This window comes from Aythya ferina (assembly GCF_964211825.1).
Source record: "Aythya ferina genome assembly, chromosome: W".
Classification (NCBI taxonomy): domain Eukaryota; kingdom Metazoa; phylum Chordata; class Aves; order Anseriformes; family Anatidae; genus Aythya; species Aythya ferina.
Genome location: NC_140313.1, coordinates 140,899 through 160,460, shown reverse-complemented (window position 1 = coordinate 160,460; position 19,562 = coordinate 140,899). Strand labels below are relative to the sequence as shown.

General features: G+C 48.1%; 1 protein-coding gene across 21 annotated transcripts in view; it reads left to right on the top strand.

Moving 5' to 3' along the window:
- LOC311426555 (uncharacterized protein) overlaps window positions 1–19,491 on the top strand; it is a 29,417-nt gene extending 9,926 nt beyond the window's left edge. Inside the window, exons 1-6 of one of the 21 annotated variants that reach the window (XR_014686859.1) lie at window positions 6,113–6,539; window positions 8,764–8,897; window positions 14,733–14,814; window positions 17,268–17,341; window positions 18,089–18,503; window positions 19,125–19,481. Coding sequence is in view for 9 of the 21 variants with exons in the window: in XM_084502969.1 (XP_084359095.1) it covers window positions 6,155–6,539; window positions 14,733–14,814; window positions 17,268–17,341; window positions 18,089–18,168 (621 nt within the window). In the remaining 12 variants the exon portion in view is untranslated. Of the gene's footprint in view, window positions 1–6,112; window positions 6,540–8,763; window positions 8,898–11,763; window positions 13,883–13,988; window positions 14,311–14,338; window positions 15,324–17,267; window positions 17,342–18,088; window positions 18,567–18,980; window positions 19,022–19,120 lie in introns of those variants that run through there. The other 20 variants (XM_084502969.1, XM_084502972.1, XM_084502971.1 and 17 more) reach the window with 20 other exon arrangements.
- Window positions 19,492–19,562: the final 71 nt, after the last annotated feature.

Below are 19,562 nucleotides of genomic sequence, written 5' to 3'. Positions count from 1 at the left end.
ATTAGGAAAAGTGTCTGTGCTGCAGTGTCTGCTTGGCAGACATACAGGACAGATCATCTCTGAGAATTCCTTCCTTTCTTGATAATCCTTGCTCTGCTTTATTCTTCATATTTCACAGTTCCAGGCTAAAAAAAAAAGTCACAATAGTATCTAGTTCCTCAAGTGGTATTACCAGGACAGTTAAAGGACTTGAGCAGTGTTGTTAGTAATAATTTGTTTGCACGTAAAAATGCTGTACAGACTGAGATAGGGACAGAGAACATTTTTTCTCTGGTTATTTTACTATTTTATTTATCATGCTACATCTTTGGTTCCCCTGGCCTGGACTAACATCAGAGTTTCTAAAATAAAGCATCCTTGTTCAAACATTATTATGATACCATTTTGTTGCAGAAAATGTTCTGTGGCTCTTCTCTTGGCTGCAAGTTGTCTACCACACCTTGTTGTGCACGGTATGCTATTGCAGGTGACTTCTGGGTGAGCTAAGGCAAAGCTTCAGCTGTGCCAAAAATTGCTTGGAAGTTCACTGGTATGAATTTATCTTGATATGGAACAAATAAAAATATCCTGCCTGACTTAACAAAGTTCAGGCTGCAAAGTAATTTTTGTACCTATCTTCGTATTGGTTATATTAGTGTATTTAGGCAGGATCAGAATCCCAGTGCCACTGAGATACAAGGAAAGCTTAACCTGATTCCTGGCAGGACTCAGTTCAGCATCCGATCTAGCAGATGTACCAGCCAAAATTTTACCAAGGGTAACAAGTGAGCCCTAGGATCAAGTCAGACATTCCACAACTTAAGTAGTGTAAAATGTGCAAACAAGGTTATGGTGAAGCTTTGTAGCTTCCACATGGCTCTCAGATACTCTTCAGCAAGCGGTCAACTTCCACAATGGTTCCATTCCAGCCCTTTTCTCTTTAGCACTTTTATTAAGGAAATACTGTTAATGCTGGTGTTCCACAGTAAAGGAAGCAAATGCTTTTCACTGTGCAGAAGGCTTTGTGTTCATATTTGCTCTGGTTCCCAAAATAAATAGCAGGCTACTTAGCAAAATCATGAGTATGAGGTGAAGGCAAGGCACGTCCTCTTCAGCCACCAGTTTAGGGATGCCATCACAGATTTAAAAAAATGGCAGGAGACACCATTTGCTAATTATTATTCCCAGATCAAAACTAAACCTTAGAAATAATGCTTAGTCATAAAATAATAAAGGGCATTGCTCTTTCTGTGACCTGCTTAGTAGATGAGGCTAGATTTCAAAAAGATGCATAAATTGGTTGGCTAATTCCACAGACACATGAGTTAATGAATTGCTAAGAGCCTAACATGCTTTAAAAGTCAAATGGCTTAGCCTAAATGCGGCCTAAAGCTGCAGAAACCCATGGTAGTAATTGATATTTTGATAGTTTTAGCTTTCATACACATCCACTGGAAATTGGTGGGGGTATCTCACCATGCAAGGATCCTTTTTGGACCCCAGGAGGCAAGTGCAGTGGCACAAAAGCTCATCCTCTGTCTCATTCTTACCTTCTTTTGTGCTTTACTCAGTTCTAGGGCTGCAGACTGACAATATTCAGTCAGCTCTTCCCCGATCTTGTTGAGTATTTTAAATACTGAACATCTTCACCGCAGTGAGAGCCCCCTTCTAACACACTCTCCTGCAACTCTGAATGGCGAATTTTGAGTTATATTTTATTAAAACGAGCAATTGTCCTGTTCATGTTTATCTCAAGCAGGGACGAGCTGAGCTGATTTAAAAACATCTGAACCTCTTTGAGCATTAAAAGTTGACAAATTTAGAATCTTTTAAAGCAAATGACCTGGAAGTGAACCATGAAAAACATGGAAGCACCCCCAGCTTTGAACTTTGGCTTCTTGAGCACAGCCTCTGGACAAGCTGCTCATGTGATCCTCGGCACAGCACAACACAACTAACACCACACAGTCTTCTCACTGCTTCCCCACTCTACTTGATGAGTCCTTTTCACTTGCCAGGCATCTACCCCATGCTTGGAGTCTCACCTCTGCTACATTCGTTCTCTCGTTTGCTTTACTTCACCTCCCCTCCTTCCCCTGTTTGCTTTCTCCAGGATACTTATCTGCCTCCTGACAACAGGCCTTCCCTCAGCAGTTGGACACGTTTCTAGATACTTCATTGTTTCTCTAATGCAATATAACTGTCAGCCCTAATGGGGAGGACAATATAAGGAATGATCGATCCCTAAAGCATCGCTTGATGGCTGAAGGACCGTCCAGATTGTTTTCACTGCAAGCATGCACTTTCCCCCTTTAGTTTCTACATGCAAGCAGGAAGGAGCTCTTGGTAATTTTGGTACCCAAAGGATAACTAATCAGATAAAAGCCACATTCAATTTAACTTTGTCAAGAATTTTACTGCTCGAAGTAGAAGCAATGTGCAGAATTCAGGGGAAAACATACACTTATGCACTGAGACATGCTCACAGCATCCTGGTCACTCAACTGACTGGCTTCCAGGGACCTTGGATGGCAGGGCTCCCGACCGCAGCAAGCGTGCAGCCGTGCAGGCTGGGCTGCCCCAGCCACCCCACAGCAGCGCTGGGTCACCACACAGGTCCCTGCAGAAGGGTTCCAGAGCACGCGTCCAGCTCTCCTTGGACGTGCATGCCCCAGCCCTGCCCGCTGTGCCCATTTGGACTGTGGCTGTATTCTCTGGTGGCATTAAAACCCCATCCCTTCCATTTGCAGCAGTTCCTACTGAGCTTGGCTGCATCCCCCTTGTCTTTCTTCAGTTGCACTGGAAGCTGCAAAGCCTGTTTCAGCCTACCTGGCAACTGTTTTTAGCATCCAGTGTTACCTAAAGGATGGAGATACTTCTTAGTACAATCAGTATTATAGAAAGAGGTCATGCATTTCCCAACATTACACTTCTGTTCTTTTTACCAGAAGAAGTTAAGTAGTGTTGTTTCACAGGAGCCGCTTCTCACCTTTCTCTGAAACAATGATCACTTTTTCTGCAATGCTGAGCTTGTGACTAGCACTGCATGCAGTATCCTGAAGAATCCAGTTCCTGAGTTGTGAAGTCTGTTCCTTATTGCTGGTATGCTTGTTAGTTTCCAGTCACCGCTAACCAAATGACTAGGCTCTAGCAGCAGCACCTTGCCTGATGCTGTACTTTAACTCCTGGAAAGGCAGTAGCATGTAACGGGAGCACTTTAACAGCTTGTGAGATACTCCCCCAGTGAGCATAGCACGGAAACACAAACAGAAGATGAAGCTTGAAAGATCAGGTGCCTTTTGCTTTGCACACTTCACCAACTGCTGCTTTTGCTTTTTCAGGCAACCTGCATTCCCATGCCTTCCTTTAGTCAGTCAGTCCAGCTCACCGTATGACCATTGCCATCAGTCCATCAGTCCTGTAGCTTTTCCAGCTGCTCACTGTGCCTGTGGTGTCTCAGGACACGGTACAGGGCATGTGGGCCTGACTCCCCAGCAACCTCTGTCCTGGGCAACCTATGCAGAAGAGGGGTTGGAAAGGACAAGAGTAAAAACCTGCCCACCTTTCCCTAGGGTTCTTTCCAGACTTGCTGTATTTTCAGTCTCCTGTGATACCCTTCAGGTATTTTCTTTGGAAATAGCAGTCCCTTACTGTCACCCCTTGGGCCTTTTCCCTTCACGTGAACTTCATGAACAGGCTTTACTTCCTTTGGAGAGGACTTAATTATTAAACATTAGCCTAAGAGTGCTTGTGGTGAACTGACATTTCCAAAACGACCGATATTCAGGAAGAGACATTTTCAGACTTTATTGTACAGAGCAGCAGGAAGAAGGATGAGGAAAGGCAGGGAAGTTTCACTCACCTGCCTCTCCTGTGCTACTTGCTTTCCCTGGGGACATTACCAACGGCAGCAGTGGCAGGCAAGTGGCTTTTCCACGTGAGGTGCTGTGCCACCGTACCGGGGATACAGAGGGACAGCTGACAAATCCCCTCTCAGGTCAGAGATGACAGATGTGTTGTCCACTGGTGGTAGGAGCCACTGGCCCAGGTTCACCTGTGAGCTGGCCTGAAGATACACCAAGGAACCAGTCCCAGCAGAAACAAAAGGTGCAATGCTAATTACAGGTGTGATACTGCCTCTGCCGTGTGATATCTGCTCCATGCACTTTGCAACCACTAAACTGTTTACCACTTCTGCAGGAAAAGATAAGGCTTCCAGACCCAAACCTACCAACGAGGGGAGGTGGTTTAAGGCACCTTCATCTCCCGTGTTAGGTGTAGTAGTGCTGCATGTGCCCCCAGGCTGCAGCTGATGCGGCAACAGCCAGAGCAATAACGCCACCATCCAGCAGGACTGGGAACAGTAGGAGCTGAGTAGAGACCTCGGCTCTCTTGCCTCTTCGTTCCTTAGGACCAGGATCACCTTCACCTTCAGAAAATGAAGGTCATTCCTATTTAAATGTGTGCACGTGCTCATTAGGAAGGGAGGGGGCCTGGGAAGCACCTTGCTAACAGCAGCCAGGCGAAAAGTAAACTGGAGGAGGAAATGGAAAGAGGGTAAGATATGTTTAAGGATTACATCTTGGCATGCGCGGCATGTGATTTTACAACCCATGTCATACTGGTTTGGGGTAAACCAGAAACTATTAATCCCATGGGAAACACAGGAAACCCAAGGGACTACCTCCTGCAAGCATTCTGTGAGAACACAGCAGGTAGCAGTGGTGGGAGCGTCGATCTCTGCAGGCACAATCATACCTGCTGTGGAAAACACATGAAGATTTTTAATTTTTAAGTACATAAACTAGGAGCAGGGGGAAGAAAATATATTTGCTCAATTAGCCTTAAAGGGAACCAAGATGATTTTTTTTTTTGTATTGTTTTGTTTTGTTTTTAGTTCTGCATCTTCTGGGACTTTTGAGAGCAAAGACCTCCGCTGAGCTTTAATAGGTGGATGGCTCTAGGAACACGTTTAGAGGAATTAATTGTAACTTTGTCCACTAGAAAGTTTCTTTCTACCAGCCAGCAAGAAATCCCTCGTTTTCATGACAACCAAAAGAAAAGCAAGTGCCCATGCATAAGATTGAACAGAATCCTGTTTAGAATGTGAATAGGGGGACAAATTACCAGGCATAAACACCTCCCCATGTAACTGGCTGTTTGCAAACTAATTGGTCTTTCCAACTGCTGAGGAAAAAAAAAAAAAAAAAGATAAAAGTGATGAAAGGGGGAGCCTTGACTGTTGATTTCTCCTCAGCATGAATAGACCATCTGAGTTGTCTTAACAAAAGATGCATCGTTCTTGTATGTTTTATAGTTTTATCTGCTTCGTCCTTAATTTTATTTTTATTATTATTATTTTTTTGTCCAATATGAAACTGTTCAGCCAAGCAGTTTTGAACGATTTAGAGAACTGGCTGGTGGTACTGAGTCTGTGACAGAGGGGACGAACTTGTCATCATCGGCCAACTTCTCTCCGGAGCCCATACATATGATGTACATGTGAAAAATGCAACCTTGCACCTACTGAAAGATCACGCCACATGTCTGTGTAGACTATATATAAACAGATTCAGAAATGGCAGATTGTTTTCAGCAGTGATGTTTGCAGTGTCCCGTTCAAATAACTTGCAGGATAATTTTTGCCTGTTGCCAGGTGACATCAGCACTAGACCAGTTTTTTTTTTTTTGTACGTTATCGCTAGGACTCAGGAACGCTTTCAGTAGCAGGGAATTCCAGAATTGGTGTAGAAATTCAGGAGGCAATATCAGCCCACCTTCAAAATAGGTGTAAGATACAGACTACTCAGCATCACTCAAAGCCTTTTTTAGGAAATGTGTACGGATATGGCAAAACTGGGATCTAGGAGCTCCAGATGCAGTTATAGTTAACCATGCAGCCTCTTGCAAGAGGTTTAACACTGTACTCTAATCAAAATACTTTACGTAAAACTGGCAAAAAAAAAAAAAAAAAAAGTAACAAACATGCAAAGCATTACGAAAAAAAAAAAAAAAAAAAAAAAAAGAAGTTTCTATCTTTTTCTTTTCTTCATGGGTTCAAAATATTTAGGGTATTTCCATGTATGAATTGTTGCTGAAAACGACGTCCGAGTTATTAATTGCATACCCTGTTTTAAGTAGCAAAAGACCAAAGTTTAAGCTTGCAAAACGCCAAATGCCGAAGCAAGGAGAACGGCAGCACGCTCGCCCCCGAGCACGGGCGCCTCTCCTTCTACAGGGGCGCTTGCAGTTGAGCGTGCCGCAGCTGCTCGTGCCTCGCTTCCCGAGGACAGCGAGCTCCTTGGCACCCGCAGCCCCCCGTGCTTCCGGGGCGCAGCGCCGGCACGGCCCGCTGCTGCTGCTGCTGCTGCTGCTGCTGCTGCTGCCGCCTCGGCCTCGGCCTCGCCCGCGCCGTGCCGGGCCCTGCCGCCGTGCCCAGGCGCTGCCGGCCTTTCCGTTGGCGGCGGCCGCGGCTGGCACGCGGGCGTCAAAGCGGCGAGGGACGAACGCGGCCGCCCCGCCCCGCCCCGCCCCGCCCCGCCCGTGCCTTTCTGCGCGAGGTGAGTGTGAGCTGCCCCCCGCAGCCTCTGTCGGCGGGTGAGAACCGTCTCTGCGCGGTTCTTACCCGGGCCCCTGCGGCCACGGGGCCCGCGGCCGGCCCCGCCGGGCACCCGGCACCCGCCGCCAGCAGCCAGCCGCCGGCCTGCCCGCGGCGAGCGGGGCGCGGCTGCCGGCCCGGCACTGCCCCTTCCTCACACGGCTCGGGCCAGCGCAGGGCTGTACCCGAAGTCGGTCACGTCCCTTCAGCTCTCGGCTGCGGCAGGGGCACGGCCGTGCGTGCGTTCGTGTGCTCATACGAGGCGGAGGGGTTGCTTGGGTTTTGGGGTGGGGGGTGCTAAGCCCTCATTAACTCCACTCACGCTGTCTTACTCTGTTTGCCAGTGCTTAAGCACCGCTTTTTAGAAAGGCAACCAATTAGCACCTCATCAGCTCCAATTAGAGGAGACAAAAGCAGTGTAAAGATAACTCAATGAGAGGGGGTGGCACAACATCATGTAATCTCTTAAGACAGCAGTGAGCATTCACTGGGTGAGCTGTGCCGGGCCTATTCACCTTTTTTTTTTTTTTTTTTTCTCCTCTGGATGCATTTAAGACTTTTTTTTTTTTTTTTTTTTTTTTTTTTTTTTTCCTCTTCTTCTGGGAAGCCGGGCCTCCCAGGAGTCCCAGAGTCTCTCATTCAGGGCTACCTGTTTACAGCTCACCGAACAGAAGGACCTAAACAATCCTATATTGTACGCCTGGTGCTTCCTTAAACTTAGGCCTCCACAATGACATGTTTTCAGAAGCTGGGCAGAATAAGTTAAAGGCCGGCTTTATACTCATTAAGTGTTCTACTTGTACTGTCTTCTAATTACATGGCAGGGCAACAATGTATTTTTTTTTCAATGGAGTTCTTTGGAGCAGTTAATTTGGTGCCTGTACTAAATGCCCCAAAACATTAATTAGTGTGGAAGGAACCCTAATTTCCTCCGTGGCTTTCCTCTCCATTTACTTCCCTTGTTTTCACATAGGCTTGGATGAGCCTCTATAATGAAATTACCTCATTAATGCCTTTATTCTTGCAGAGTAACTCATTCAAGATCTACCATTTAGTTTTAATTTAATGCTGTCAAAAGCAAAAGGTGCATTCATGTCTTTGATTAGTGCTTTTTTTTTTTCCTCTCTAAAGAGTGGACAGATTTAAATTATTAAGATGGCAAGTAGTGAGTTATAATTGGATACAAGCAGCACTTCAGTGAATATTAAATGCTTTCAAAGCCTGGCCTATGTGGTCTGCTGACTATTAACTGTGTCCAATGAGTTACTCTGTGGGTTTTGAATTAACGGCACCTTAGCTACTGTGAAGCAAATTAAGTTTAATTTTGTTTATAAAAAACAGTGAAGTTGCATTTATCAACATGACATTTAGTTGTAGCAGAGTTCGGTTTTTCCCATTATGCTTTACTGACCGCATCACTTGGTTCCTCCTGCTAATGCAGGGTCTCATCCCATACGTCACAGTCATGCAAAGCCTATCTGGAGACCTGTTTATGTATGGGCAGCAGGATTGAACCTTTCGTTTGCAAGAGCTCCTCAGTTCTCAACGTTGTCAAGAAGAAATCACCCCAGCCACACATGACTGCACTTTTTCTTTCCTCCACAGTTGTGTAATGCTTTCCAGGCACCAGTCTCATAATATTTTTCAGAGATGGGGACAATTTCACCTAAAACAGAACTGAATAAAAAAAAAAATAAAAATAAAAAAATAAAAAGGAGAAAAGAAACGAAAAGAAGAGGGATATTGAACACTTCTCTTCTGTAGTGTGGAAAAAAATGAATGTATTTTCACAGCAATGGTTTTCTGTACTGACATGTGAGGCTGTGGGTTTGTACGGAAACTCTCCGTGAAGGTGGTAGCCGGGCAGGGGCTGTCCTGGATCTGCATGGACATCTGTACCCCACGTTGTTGCAAAGAAGCTTGCCTTCCCCATGCCTTTCCACCTTGTGCTGAAGGAGTCATTTCTACAGGCAAAAGTGTGATAACATTAATAGAAAACTCTGCTGTTCTGGGTTACGAGAAGCTGTATCCCAGGGTACTGAGGACTAGCATTAACTTCAGTAGATTTCAAATTAAGCCTTTTGGTGCTTATTTTTTATTAATCGTTTAATGTTTATATACAGATAAACAGATGTGAAGTGCTATGTTTCTGTAACAATGAGGATTACTGGTTTGTTTTGCCTCAGGGAGGAATGCAGCAGAATCCTTAAGCAAATAGAAGTCTTCCGGTTTTTGGTCTTCAGGAATACTGATGTTTCCACAATACTGGGCTTGCCCTTTGAAGCCATAGCAGGAAGCATGCAAGAGAAGCATCTTTAGGGTGAGATATTTTTGGGTTATGATTTGGTATAAAATTTCAGTCTGGCTTTAACCACTGCTCAGCTTTAAGGCCTAAATTATGACAGTAATTTCATTCATATTTTTATAGATAGTAATCTTTAGTAAGTTTTAATTTAGTAAATTTTAATTTTTAATTTAGTAAATTAATTTAATTTAGTAATTTTTTAGTAAATTTTATAGTAATTCCCACTGCAGTTTTTTGATCACTTACAGGCACGATTAGAATATGTTAAAAGACTGCTTGCAGAGTTCAGTGATACAAAATATGTCTGCTGTTAATTGTGAATGCACACTTACAAACTGTTTTCATACCAGCAAGTGAGCAAGCAGGATTTAACATCTGATCCTTGATCTTTAGTTCTCTCTCTTCTTCCTCCTTTCATTTTTACAACCCATGTCACAAAATAACAGAGATGCACTCAAAAAAAAAAAAAAAAGTGCATGTCAAAAGACTTGAGCAACCTCTAGTCTGCCTGGCATGTGTGTGTTGTAATTTATTGTGTGGCTGCAGTGCTCCCAGAGGTCAAAAATCAGAGAATCACATCCATGGAGACAGAGCCTCTGGAGGCCTCAGAGCAGGTGCAGGCACATCAGCTTGCTCACAGCCTTGTCCACTTGTCCAAGGCCTTTAAGTTTTGAATACTGTGAAAGGCAGGGGAGCTCTCCCTTGGCCCCTGTTCCACCTGCATAGCAAAAACTTTTCCATATGAAATAATTTCCTTAGCAAGGAAAATTACCGTGTTTTCAATTTGAGCATTAAATATCATATGGTGATTTGTTATGATAAGGTTTTCTAGTGCCATCAATTATAAACCTATCATAGTTTGTGTTCTACATATTATAAATATTTGATATATTTATTCCATATTATACATTATATTTGCACAAAATACCGTACAATTATTATATCGTTGGTTTTGTATTATTTAAATAATTCAATATAATTACATAAAATTATTGTAGGAGTAACCAGGTTACCTTTCCCTGTAGAGTGCATATGTTCAGTTACCACCTTGTGTGGAATGAAGATGTGGCCGAGAAGGCTGTTGAGGTGGCTGAGGAAAGAGAAGGGGACTGACAGGTGTGACCCTTGAAGTGCCATGCAAAAGATCCCTTCTGCTGTCTCCCACCCTTTGCAGCACTTTGGGACCAGCTTGTTTGGCCTTTTGGTTCAGAAGTTGTGTTGGCTACGTCTGTGCTCCAGATGAAACAGCACCAAGAACTGCTTTCTGCCACAAGGCCATTTAGCACAGGTTGGGTAACAAGTGTTTCTCTAAGCCATGTGAAGGCTTCAGTCCAGGGATATTTCTGTGTAACATACACTGCCAAATTTAGGCTTCTCCTACCGTCCAACAGCATTCTCCCCCAGGTCCATGTTAGTCTACTGACTGAAGTACGTGCTCAAGAAGCAAGATAACCAGTCCAATTATCTCCTCATCTACAGGAAGCACGCACATTTCAAATTATCACACCATAGCTTTTTAGGAAAAAGTGTAAGGAATGGTTCTTGCCATCCACTTCTTTCCTTTTGAAGCAGGGCATTATGCAGAAAAAGAGACAGAGAAGGCAGACAGGTCCCTTGTGCTGGGAGCTGGAGGTGCGTTTGGTCTCTGCTGTCTTTGTATTTCATGCTTGTATGAAAAAAAAAAAAAAAAAAAGTACTTGGAACAGAGACCAGGAGCCAGGAGTCTTCTCTCTAGGGCAGGTGTCCTTGCTGCAGGATAACTGCAATTGTAGGAGTCACCTAAAGAGCTCAGCTTCTGCTCCATCTGGTCCAGTGACTATCAGACATGGAGAGCAGCTAAGGAGCCCTTTCACCGAATGAGCTAGTTGTACGTGGTGAACCCAGTAAATCTGCATGGCTGCATAGCGGCTCAGTGAAAAACTAGGCGCAGTCTGAGTGCTGATCCCAAGACACAGCCTGAAAACGCTGTAGGACACGCAGATGGAATCTGACATGTGCCTATGCTCAGGCAGAAGGCTTAAGTGGATGTATGAGCCACAACAATCACAACCAAAAAACACTATGAGGATCGACTGAAGTGGCAGTTGACATACATTTTCATTCCTCAGCAAGTATGGAACAAAAAGCAACAGCAGACTCTGGGTATACAGGGCAGGCACACGGAGATCGGTGAGGGAAAGGTGTACATAGAGTAAAAGGCCAGCGGAGTTCTGAGGCAATGGGCCAGGCACAGAAGTCTCCAGGGAAGCTTGTGCTGCACAAAGATCTGGGCTGGCCTGGCTCTGATCTTGCTGGTCCACAGCAGGCACCTTGAGGCTGTGCTTCATGGCACAGACATGCTGCATTAGGCAGCAGCCATGTACTCCCTGACAGCTGCTGTGTGCTGTTAAAGACCTTAACACCTTGGTGCTGTTAAACTGCTTGTGAGGCCACAACATGGGTTAGGTGAAGGAACTGAGGTTAAAAATAGCTGCTTCCCCCTTCTTTGACAGGTTAATTTCAAGTTCCCTGATGCAATTCATTGCACTGTGCCACCTGTCTGTGTACTGGCACTGTTGGGCAGGAGGGAGCAGAGAAGGATGAGATGAGATGAGATCACACGACCACTGAATCATACAACGGTTTGGGTTGGAAGGGATTGTAAAGATCTAATTCCAACACCTCTGCCATGGGCAGGGACACCTCCCGCTAAATCATGTTTCTCAAAGACTCATCCAGGCTGGCCTTGAACACTTCGAGGGATGGGGCATCCACAGCTTCTCTTGGCAACCTGTTCCAGTGCCTCAATTTCTTCCTTATGCCTAATGTCAGCCTACCCTCTTTTAGTTTAAAGCCATTGAGTGGCTAAGACAAAAGGATCTTTGCCACTGATGGCAATGCTAGCCTCTCCTCGAGTAGGAGACAGTGCAGAGCAACTTAAGTAAGCACGTGCACCTGAAGAGCATGTTTTTACCATCCATTTATGAAGAAGGATTCTTAACAGAGGCAAGTCAGTTTCAAACTGGAGAATTAACTACACAGTGACAAATTACTGCTGGTCAGAGCTCTTACACTCCAGGCAGCGAGTGTTAAACCAACATGGTCCATGCAGACAAGACTGCAGTGTGCGAGTGCCCCCTTTTGTTCTAATGAGACTTCGAGAGCTGTAAGGGAATCACAAGAAAGGTGTCACAGCACTGAAAGGTGACTTTTACAGCTAGCTGGAAAAGTAGCCTGTTAACATGGGAGGCTGACAAAGGCAGGAAGGTGGCTGACAAAGCCCTGGTACTGGAAGAACAGTACAAGGAAAATCAAGAGACATCTGCAACCACAGGGCAGAAATGTGAGCAAGCAGAACCTCTTTCTGCATTATGCTGGAAGAGAAAAAAAAAAAAAAAAAAAGTGTGATATCAGCAGGCTCTAGGATCATGCATTGCTCAGGTATAGCGAAGAGTCTGAGGAAGAAGATCTCTGTCGCATAGCATAAGAGCACAGAAAACACCACCGGGTCCGACAAAGCCAGGCGCTCTGATGGGACAACGGGCAGCTCTGCCTACGGGCACAAACGGGCCCTACTGCTCTCTACAGCTCTGTTCCCTGTGTTCCCTGTCCTCCCCAGCCTCTGGATAGAGATGGCAGGGAGTGGAGGGGGCTGGCTGCACCCTGCGGGGAGGGAGCAAGGAGCTGCAGGGACAGCAAAGCTGTCAGGGTACGGAGGCTCCCATCACTGAGATGGGTAATGGGAGCTAAATGCACTGCCAAACGTCCTTCTTAGGAAAGAGAACAAACTCAGATGTTCAGAATGAGTGAGTGATGTGTCAGTGCAGAGCCTGCACTTTGCTCTCTGGTTCACAAGAATTGTCTTAGGTACACGTAGATACCTCTGCCTGCTTTCCACCTAGCAGGATGCCCTTGAAAGGTTTCTAAAAGGCAGATACAGTCCTGCCCTGGCAAAAAAAAAAAAAAAAAAAAAAAAAAAAAAAAAAAAAAAAAAAACCTTTCCTTTTGTCTGCTGGAACCCCAGACATCACCTATGCTGCATAAATCAGAGAGATTTTATTACTGCGTGGCGTCCCTGCACTGGTGAATTCCTTCATGTGACCCGGGGCTATGCAGAAAACCTTGTCAAGTCTTTTATTCAGTTTGATCAAAAGAGCCCTGACACAGACAAGCATTTAGCTGAATGAGCGTTTCACTATGAATAGCACAAACATTTGGATTCAAGTGTGTGTTAGCAGCAATCAACTGAAATCTTCATAATGAAGGCCTGTGGGAACTGAAGGTAGCTGAAAGAACGGGAAAAGATTCTTTGTGGGGCTAAGCTAAAGACCTGCTTCTTGTAGGCAGGTCAGCTGTGTTCCGCGCAGAGCCGGCAATGTGCAAACACGAGTATTCTGCCTGGCCCCCGCACAACACCGCTAACAATACGGTGGTTGTGGCAAAAGCAGGTCGAAAATTCCCATCGACCTACCGCTGGGGAACGGGGCGCAACGGCCCGGAACCGGTAGCAGCAGAAGGTCTGGCATGACTTGGCAGTGCTTGCAGGACGCAGTACCTTGCCGGGGAGCGCTCGCCTTCCCTCGGGCCTAGTTTACGTGTCCGTGTGTGAAACAGAGAGGGTTACCGGCGGCAGCGATCCTTCGGACAGCACCAGCAGCACCGTTAAAGAAAAGCAGCGAAGCGGCTGACGGCTCCCGCTGGGAAGACGCTCGATGCACGTCGGTTTTGAAGACCCGCATCGGGGAACCGCAGCAGCGCCGACAAGGGAAACGAGCAGCAAAAGGCTGCGCGCGAAGGCCGCCACCCGGGCTCACCGCTCGCGGACACAGCGGGGCCGCCGCCGGCTGCAGCGCCGGGCGCTGCGGGGCCGGACCCGGCCGCACAGCCAGCAGGAGCCGCGCGCGGCGCTCGGGAAGGGCGCGGAGCAGAGCGGTACGGAGCGGTACGGAGCAGAGCGGCACGGAGCGGTACGGAGCAGAGCGGCACGCCCGGAGCTGCGCAGCGCCGCCGGCTCGCCTCGGGTGCGGGCGAGCTCCGGGCCCCGGCGGCTCGGGGAGCAGCTGCTCGGCCCCCGGCGCCTCCCGGCCCGCGGCTACGAGAGCGCGCGGCGGGGCCCGGGGCGGCAGCGGGAGCCGGGCGGGGCGGGAGCGGGCGCTCTGCCGGCCCGGGGACGCCGAGCGGGCGCCGCGGTCGGCGGCTGCCCCGCGGAGGCAGGCTGAGGGCGCCGGGCCCGCGCCGCCCGGGACAGGGAGCGCCGCGGGCGGGCCTCGTCGCGGCCCTCGGTGCCCGAGGGGGCCCCGGGGCGGGCCGTGCGCTCTGCGCCCTGAGCGCGGCCGGGCCCCGGCGCGGCTCGGTGCGGAGGAGGGGCCCCGGGCAGCGCTCGGCGCTGCGGGGCCGGAGGTGCCGCCCGGTGCGCTGGAGCCGCCGGGCGTCGGCGGAGCCTCGCGCGGTGAGAGCGGGAGCGCGAGGCGCCGGGCTCCGCCCGCGGGCGGGTGGCAGCGCAGCGGCCGGGTGCGGAGGAGGAAGGCGGGCGGGGGAGGCCGCGCGAGAAGCGCCCGGCCCGCGGGATCCTCGCGGCGGTGGCGGTGAGCGCCGGGCCATCGCTGCCGTGCTCCGCGGCCCCCCGGGCTGCCCGTGCCCTGGCGCCGCCTGCTGCTCGTGCTTCTCGTCAGCCCCCGCCCGGCCGCCGGCTCCGTTTTTTGTTGTAGTTTTTTTTTTTTTTTTTTTTCCTTCTCACTCCTGTGAGGTGGTGCCAGGGCTTGTGAAAGTCGTTGGAAGATACCCACCGCATCCTTGTTTCGTGTGGTGCTTTATCTAAAAATAACGCTTGTAACAGGCCGTTTCTTACCCACCGTGTATTTTATTTTACAGGTACTGTCCACGCATGTAAACTTCCACGGTCCATTCTTCCAAAAACTAGGCGGTCTTCCGGAGACGACCACAGGAAAAACATGTAAATGACGAGAACGAAGCGTAGAGCTTAGAGGTGCCCCCGTCTGCTTTTCTCAGGCACTCTCCGTAGGTTGCCCGGCATTTACATGCAGGGCTCTGCTATGGAACAGGAGAGAAGCTCTGGGAATTCTCCTGGTGCCGTGGAGAGAAACACTTTTCCGAAACAGCCTCAACATGCAAAGAAAAGCAGAGGGAACGGTGTTGTGAAGGGAAATTCTTTCCTGAAAATCTTTCCCTGCATGTACTGGGTCTGGCTGGGATGGAGTTCGCTTTCCCTGCAGCAGCCCATACAGTGCTCTGCTCTGCGCTTGTAGCTAGAACAGCACTGGTACCTCATCAGTGTTTTGTAGATTGTTGTAGCTGGCGTAGCACCAAGACTCTCTCCAAACCCCCCAGATCCAGCAAGCTTGTGGTGGGTAAGAAGTGGGGAGGGGACATCACCAGGGCAGCAGACCTAAACCAACCAAAGGGATATTCCATACCATCTGATGTCACACTCAGCAATACAAGGTGGGAAAGGGGAAGGAGGGGGGTGGCTCTCTTTTTGAAGATAGCTGTCCTCCCAAACAACTGCTGTGTGTATTGAGGCCCTGCTTCCTGGGATTTGGCTGAACACCACTTGCTGATGGGAAGTAGAGAGTAATTTCTTTCTTCCCTTTATGCTTCTGCACAGCATTTGCTCATTTATTTATTTTTTTAATTAATTTATTTATTTATATTTTTCCCCTTTTAATTAAATTATCCTTATCTCAACCCATGAGCTTTTCCTTTTCCTTTTCCTTTTCCTTTTCCTTTTCCTTTTCCTTTTCCTTTTCCTTTTCCTTTTCCTTTTCCTTTTCCTTTTCCTTTTCCTTTTCATTTCTTTTTCTTTTCAGCATACTTTCTTCTCCCTCCCATCCCTCTTTTGAAGAGGAGTGAGAAGGAGGCTGTAGTGGAGTTTAGCTGCCCGGCACTGTAAAACCACCACAGTGCAATAACTGTCTGTGTGGTTCTGTCGTTCTCAGTGGTGCTGCTCTTTGACTTTAAGCAGTGAAAGGCCAGGCTGAAATCTGAGGTGAGCTGTGCCTTCTGTAACTGAATGACAGGGCTGGTGCGAATGCCCCCCCTCAACACCTCATGTAACATCCATACTGCCAGTGAGCACGTGTAGTGACCATCATCTCATCAGAGATGAACCAGCATCTGAAACCCGCGATTCAGGCTGCTCCCCAGTTGGCTGCCATACAAAGCCGGGCATTTCCGAAGTATCTGCTGAACTCTCTGAGTGGTTCTGGTTGCAGCAACAGCTTGAAAAAACAGCGTTCAGAAGGAGGGCAGGGAAGGCGCTTTTTCTTGTCTGGTGGAAAGGGAGATGGAATTTGGTGTGTAAGGGACCAGCAGGCAGGCTTCTTGCATGCTACATGTGGGTGCTTCCACATGTTGGTTTATGTCAGATGATGTGGCAGTTGGTCAGATTTTCCCTTGACTAAATTAACCGATTGTAGTGGAGATACTAGTGATTATCAGTTATTTGACATTTGCCAGAAGCCCTATGGCACACGGTTTGCTTACAAAAAGAATACTTTATAGTGCACCAGCCAAACAAGAAGTCAATGTATTTAACTAACTATAGAAAAGTCCAGAAAACAAAAGAGTTTGATTTCCAAACATATGTAGCTGAATTTTTGTGCAAAAGCGCAGATCAGACACACAGGCAAACTTGCTTTTGACAGACATAGGTGAAATCTGGTGTGGATGGACAATTCCATCCTACCAAACAAACAAACAAAAAAGAATCCCAAAGTGAGTGGAAGGAACCAGGGTAGTTATATAGGGAAGCCTGAGAGCACGGCGAGTTTCAAGGTTTCCTCGTTCCTCTCATTACAGAGCGTCACCTTCAGTTGCGAAACTTCTGTCAGTTGGTTGAAGTGTTTTCACAGTCCATTTCTGCTTCAAGCTTACCACTACCTTTCCTCGCCTAGAATACTTCATCCCAAACAGTTTAGCTACTTCTAAGCTAGAATGAGTAAAAGTTCCTTAGAGTACAGCATTTCTGGAGTCTTGGATTCCTGCTCTGCCTGTCCCCCAGGGCCTTAGGGACGAGAAATCTTAGGCTTAATGTTTTTTTCCCTATGAAATACGGTCGCATTAAAGGGCGTAGCTGATTAACTTTGACTGACTGTTACTGTTTGGATTCAGGGTACTGGACTATCACGGTCACAGATTCACCTAAATGAGGTAGCACGCTCTCGTTCTAGTCGTGTTCAATGAGAACTGTCACGGCTAGGAACAGTGCATTGAAGGGCAGCGTTCAAACGTTACCCCACAGTGACCCAGGGTGGAGGGTGCCAGGTAGGGGGAAGAGAGGCTTGGCCCTTCGACTGACCCCGGAAGTCAGACAGGTATCCTTCTGGGGGGTGTCTTCCCTAACATCCGCTTGCACTGAACACAGCTTGCATTATTTCTCTCTTGTAGGTGGGGCCTGAGTGGCTCTGGTCGGGCACGCCGTGGTTCCCATTGGCGGGAGGTTTTCCCGCTTTCATGTACAGGTACGGGGGGGGTCTTGATTCAAAGATCGAAGCCGAAATTCCTTTAAGTGGTATATTCTTTATTGCAGCGCTGGATGCACGGGGGATCTCTCCACCTATCGTGCATACCTAAAGCGGAAAGCAGTCTTGAATTTATACAATCAATCTATCAATATTCTACAAGCACCTATACATATGCATTACCTATCCCCGCCTTCCCTCGCTTCTTATGCTAATTAGCCTTTTGGCACCTTGCGCCTGCGTAGAGCCTTCCAAGAATTGTGGGCAGGGGTCTTTGGGACGTGGGCAGGGGTCTTTGGGAGGAAGACCCCGAGTCTTCCTCACAGTGTACTTTTCACCTTTGGTCAGGAATTTGCTGAATTGGCAGGTTTCTTAATTGCAAGAGCTGGTTGTTGCTAATTCTTCCGTTTGTTGTATCTTTATAATGAATTCCAATGTCCAGTTTTGAGATTTATAGTCCTTACGTTTGTTTCTCTGTCCGTCTGCTGCTTCCTTATCATGAGTTTCAGTGTCTTGTTTCGAGATATACAGTCCATGTCTGGGGATTGTCCTTGCCTCCCCAGTGCCTCCCCAATACCTCCTTAATCAGTCTGAGAAATTCATCCCCCAACCATCCCCCGTGACACCGGAAGAATATTGCACCTTAGTGTTGGAAAAACTGTTAGAAAGTTGCGTAAACGCATAAAGCTGTGAGTGGTATTTTTTTGTTTGTTTGATTGCTTTTATTTATTTTTTTTCTTTTTTTAGCTCGCACGTCAGCGCTGCTCCGTGAAGCCGTGCCTGCTGCTCTGCTTCTGCACATGCGCGGAGCCGGCCGCCTTGCCTGAGCAGAGGGAGCCGGGGGGCGCTGCAGGACTCCCGCACGCCGCAAAACGGCAGCGCCCTTCTGCGGAGCGGAAGCAGCACCGGCCGAGCCTGTACCGGGCTGGCAACCGGGAACGGAAGTGGTGTCAGGAAGTGCGTTAACTGAGGACGGAAGCACTCCCTGATTTGCTGGAAACCCAGGGCGGAAGTGTCATCACGGTGTGCCTTAACTGAGGGCGGAAGCACTTCCTGATTGGCTGGGAGCCGAGGGCGGAAGTGGCGTCAGGACATGCCGGCACTGTGGGCGGAAGCTGTCGGGTCGGGCTGGGCCGGGCTCAGCCCTAGCCGCCGACGCTCGGTGCGGTAACGAGGATGGTGGTCGGGGCCGGGCCCGGAGGGGGCGAGGTGCCAGGCGGGCGGGGCGCCACGCGGTCGGCGGCTTGTGCTGCAATGGCCCTTGTGCTGGGCGGGGGCGGCGCCGCACCGCACCGGACCGGGCGTGCGGCGGGGTCTACACGGCGTGGGGCTTCAGGGGGCTGGGGGAGAGGGGAGAGAGGGGGGCGGCTGCGGCGGCGGGGGGGGCAGAGAGGGCAGCAGGAGGAGGTGCCGTTGCGTGCGCGTGGCCGACGCCCCTCTGGGGGGCACCCTGGAGCACCTGCCTCATCAGTCAGCTCAGCCTGTACAGGGTGTACATTTTTGCTCCAAGGCTAAAGTGTTAAAGACACCAAGTTCCAGCTTACCAAATCCTTGGTTACCCGAGTTAATATCCTCCCTTCCGTTCCTCTTACTCTTTTGTTCAAAGGTAATGTTGTGAATCACAGAAAATGCAACGAAGACTGGAGCACCTGCACGTAATTAATATTTTCCTTTTAAACGGTAATATGCCAGTAGTAAGTGGCTCTTCAGATAATTTTATTTTCGGTTGTTCTCATTTAAAAACAGTCTCCTGCTCCTTTAACAGCTTTCTTTTAAAAGACAGGTTGAAGTTGTGCTGGCGTTAAGAAGCTCTTCACAAGGTACTGGGGCTGTCCTGAGGATTCCACTTGACCAGCCAGCAGAAGAGGCAGGGAAACATACTTACATTGATGGCCTGAACTTCTCTTCCTATTACTCTTTTTAGTACTAGCCAGCGTGTGTGAGACATCTTTTCCTTCTCCTGTGAAGCGGTGGGCTGGTCTTTCTGGAAGAGGTTGTTTGACCATTGGAATTACACCAGTGAGATTCAAGAAGGAAATAAAATCCAAAAGCAGCAGCGTATCTTTATTACTACGTTAAGTGAGAAAGTGACACTTGGAACGAACTCGTTATAAACAATTCTGAACTCTTTTCTTAGCGGGAACGTACTTGAAAAAAAAAACAAACGAACCACAGGAGTACCTTGGAATACATAGGGCGATTCATCCCTTCAGGATCATTA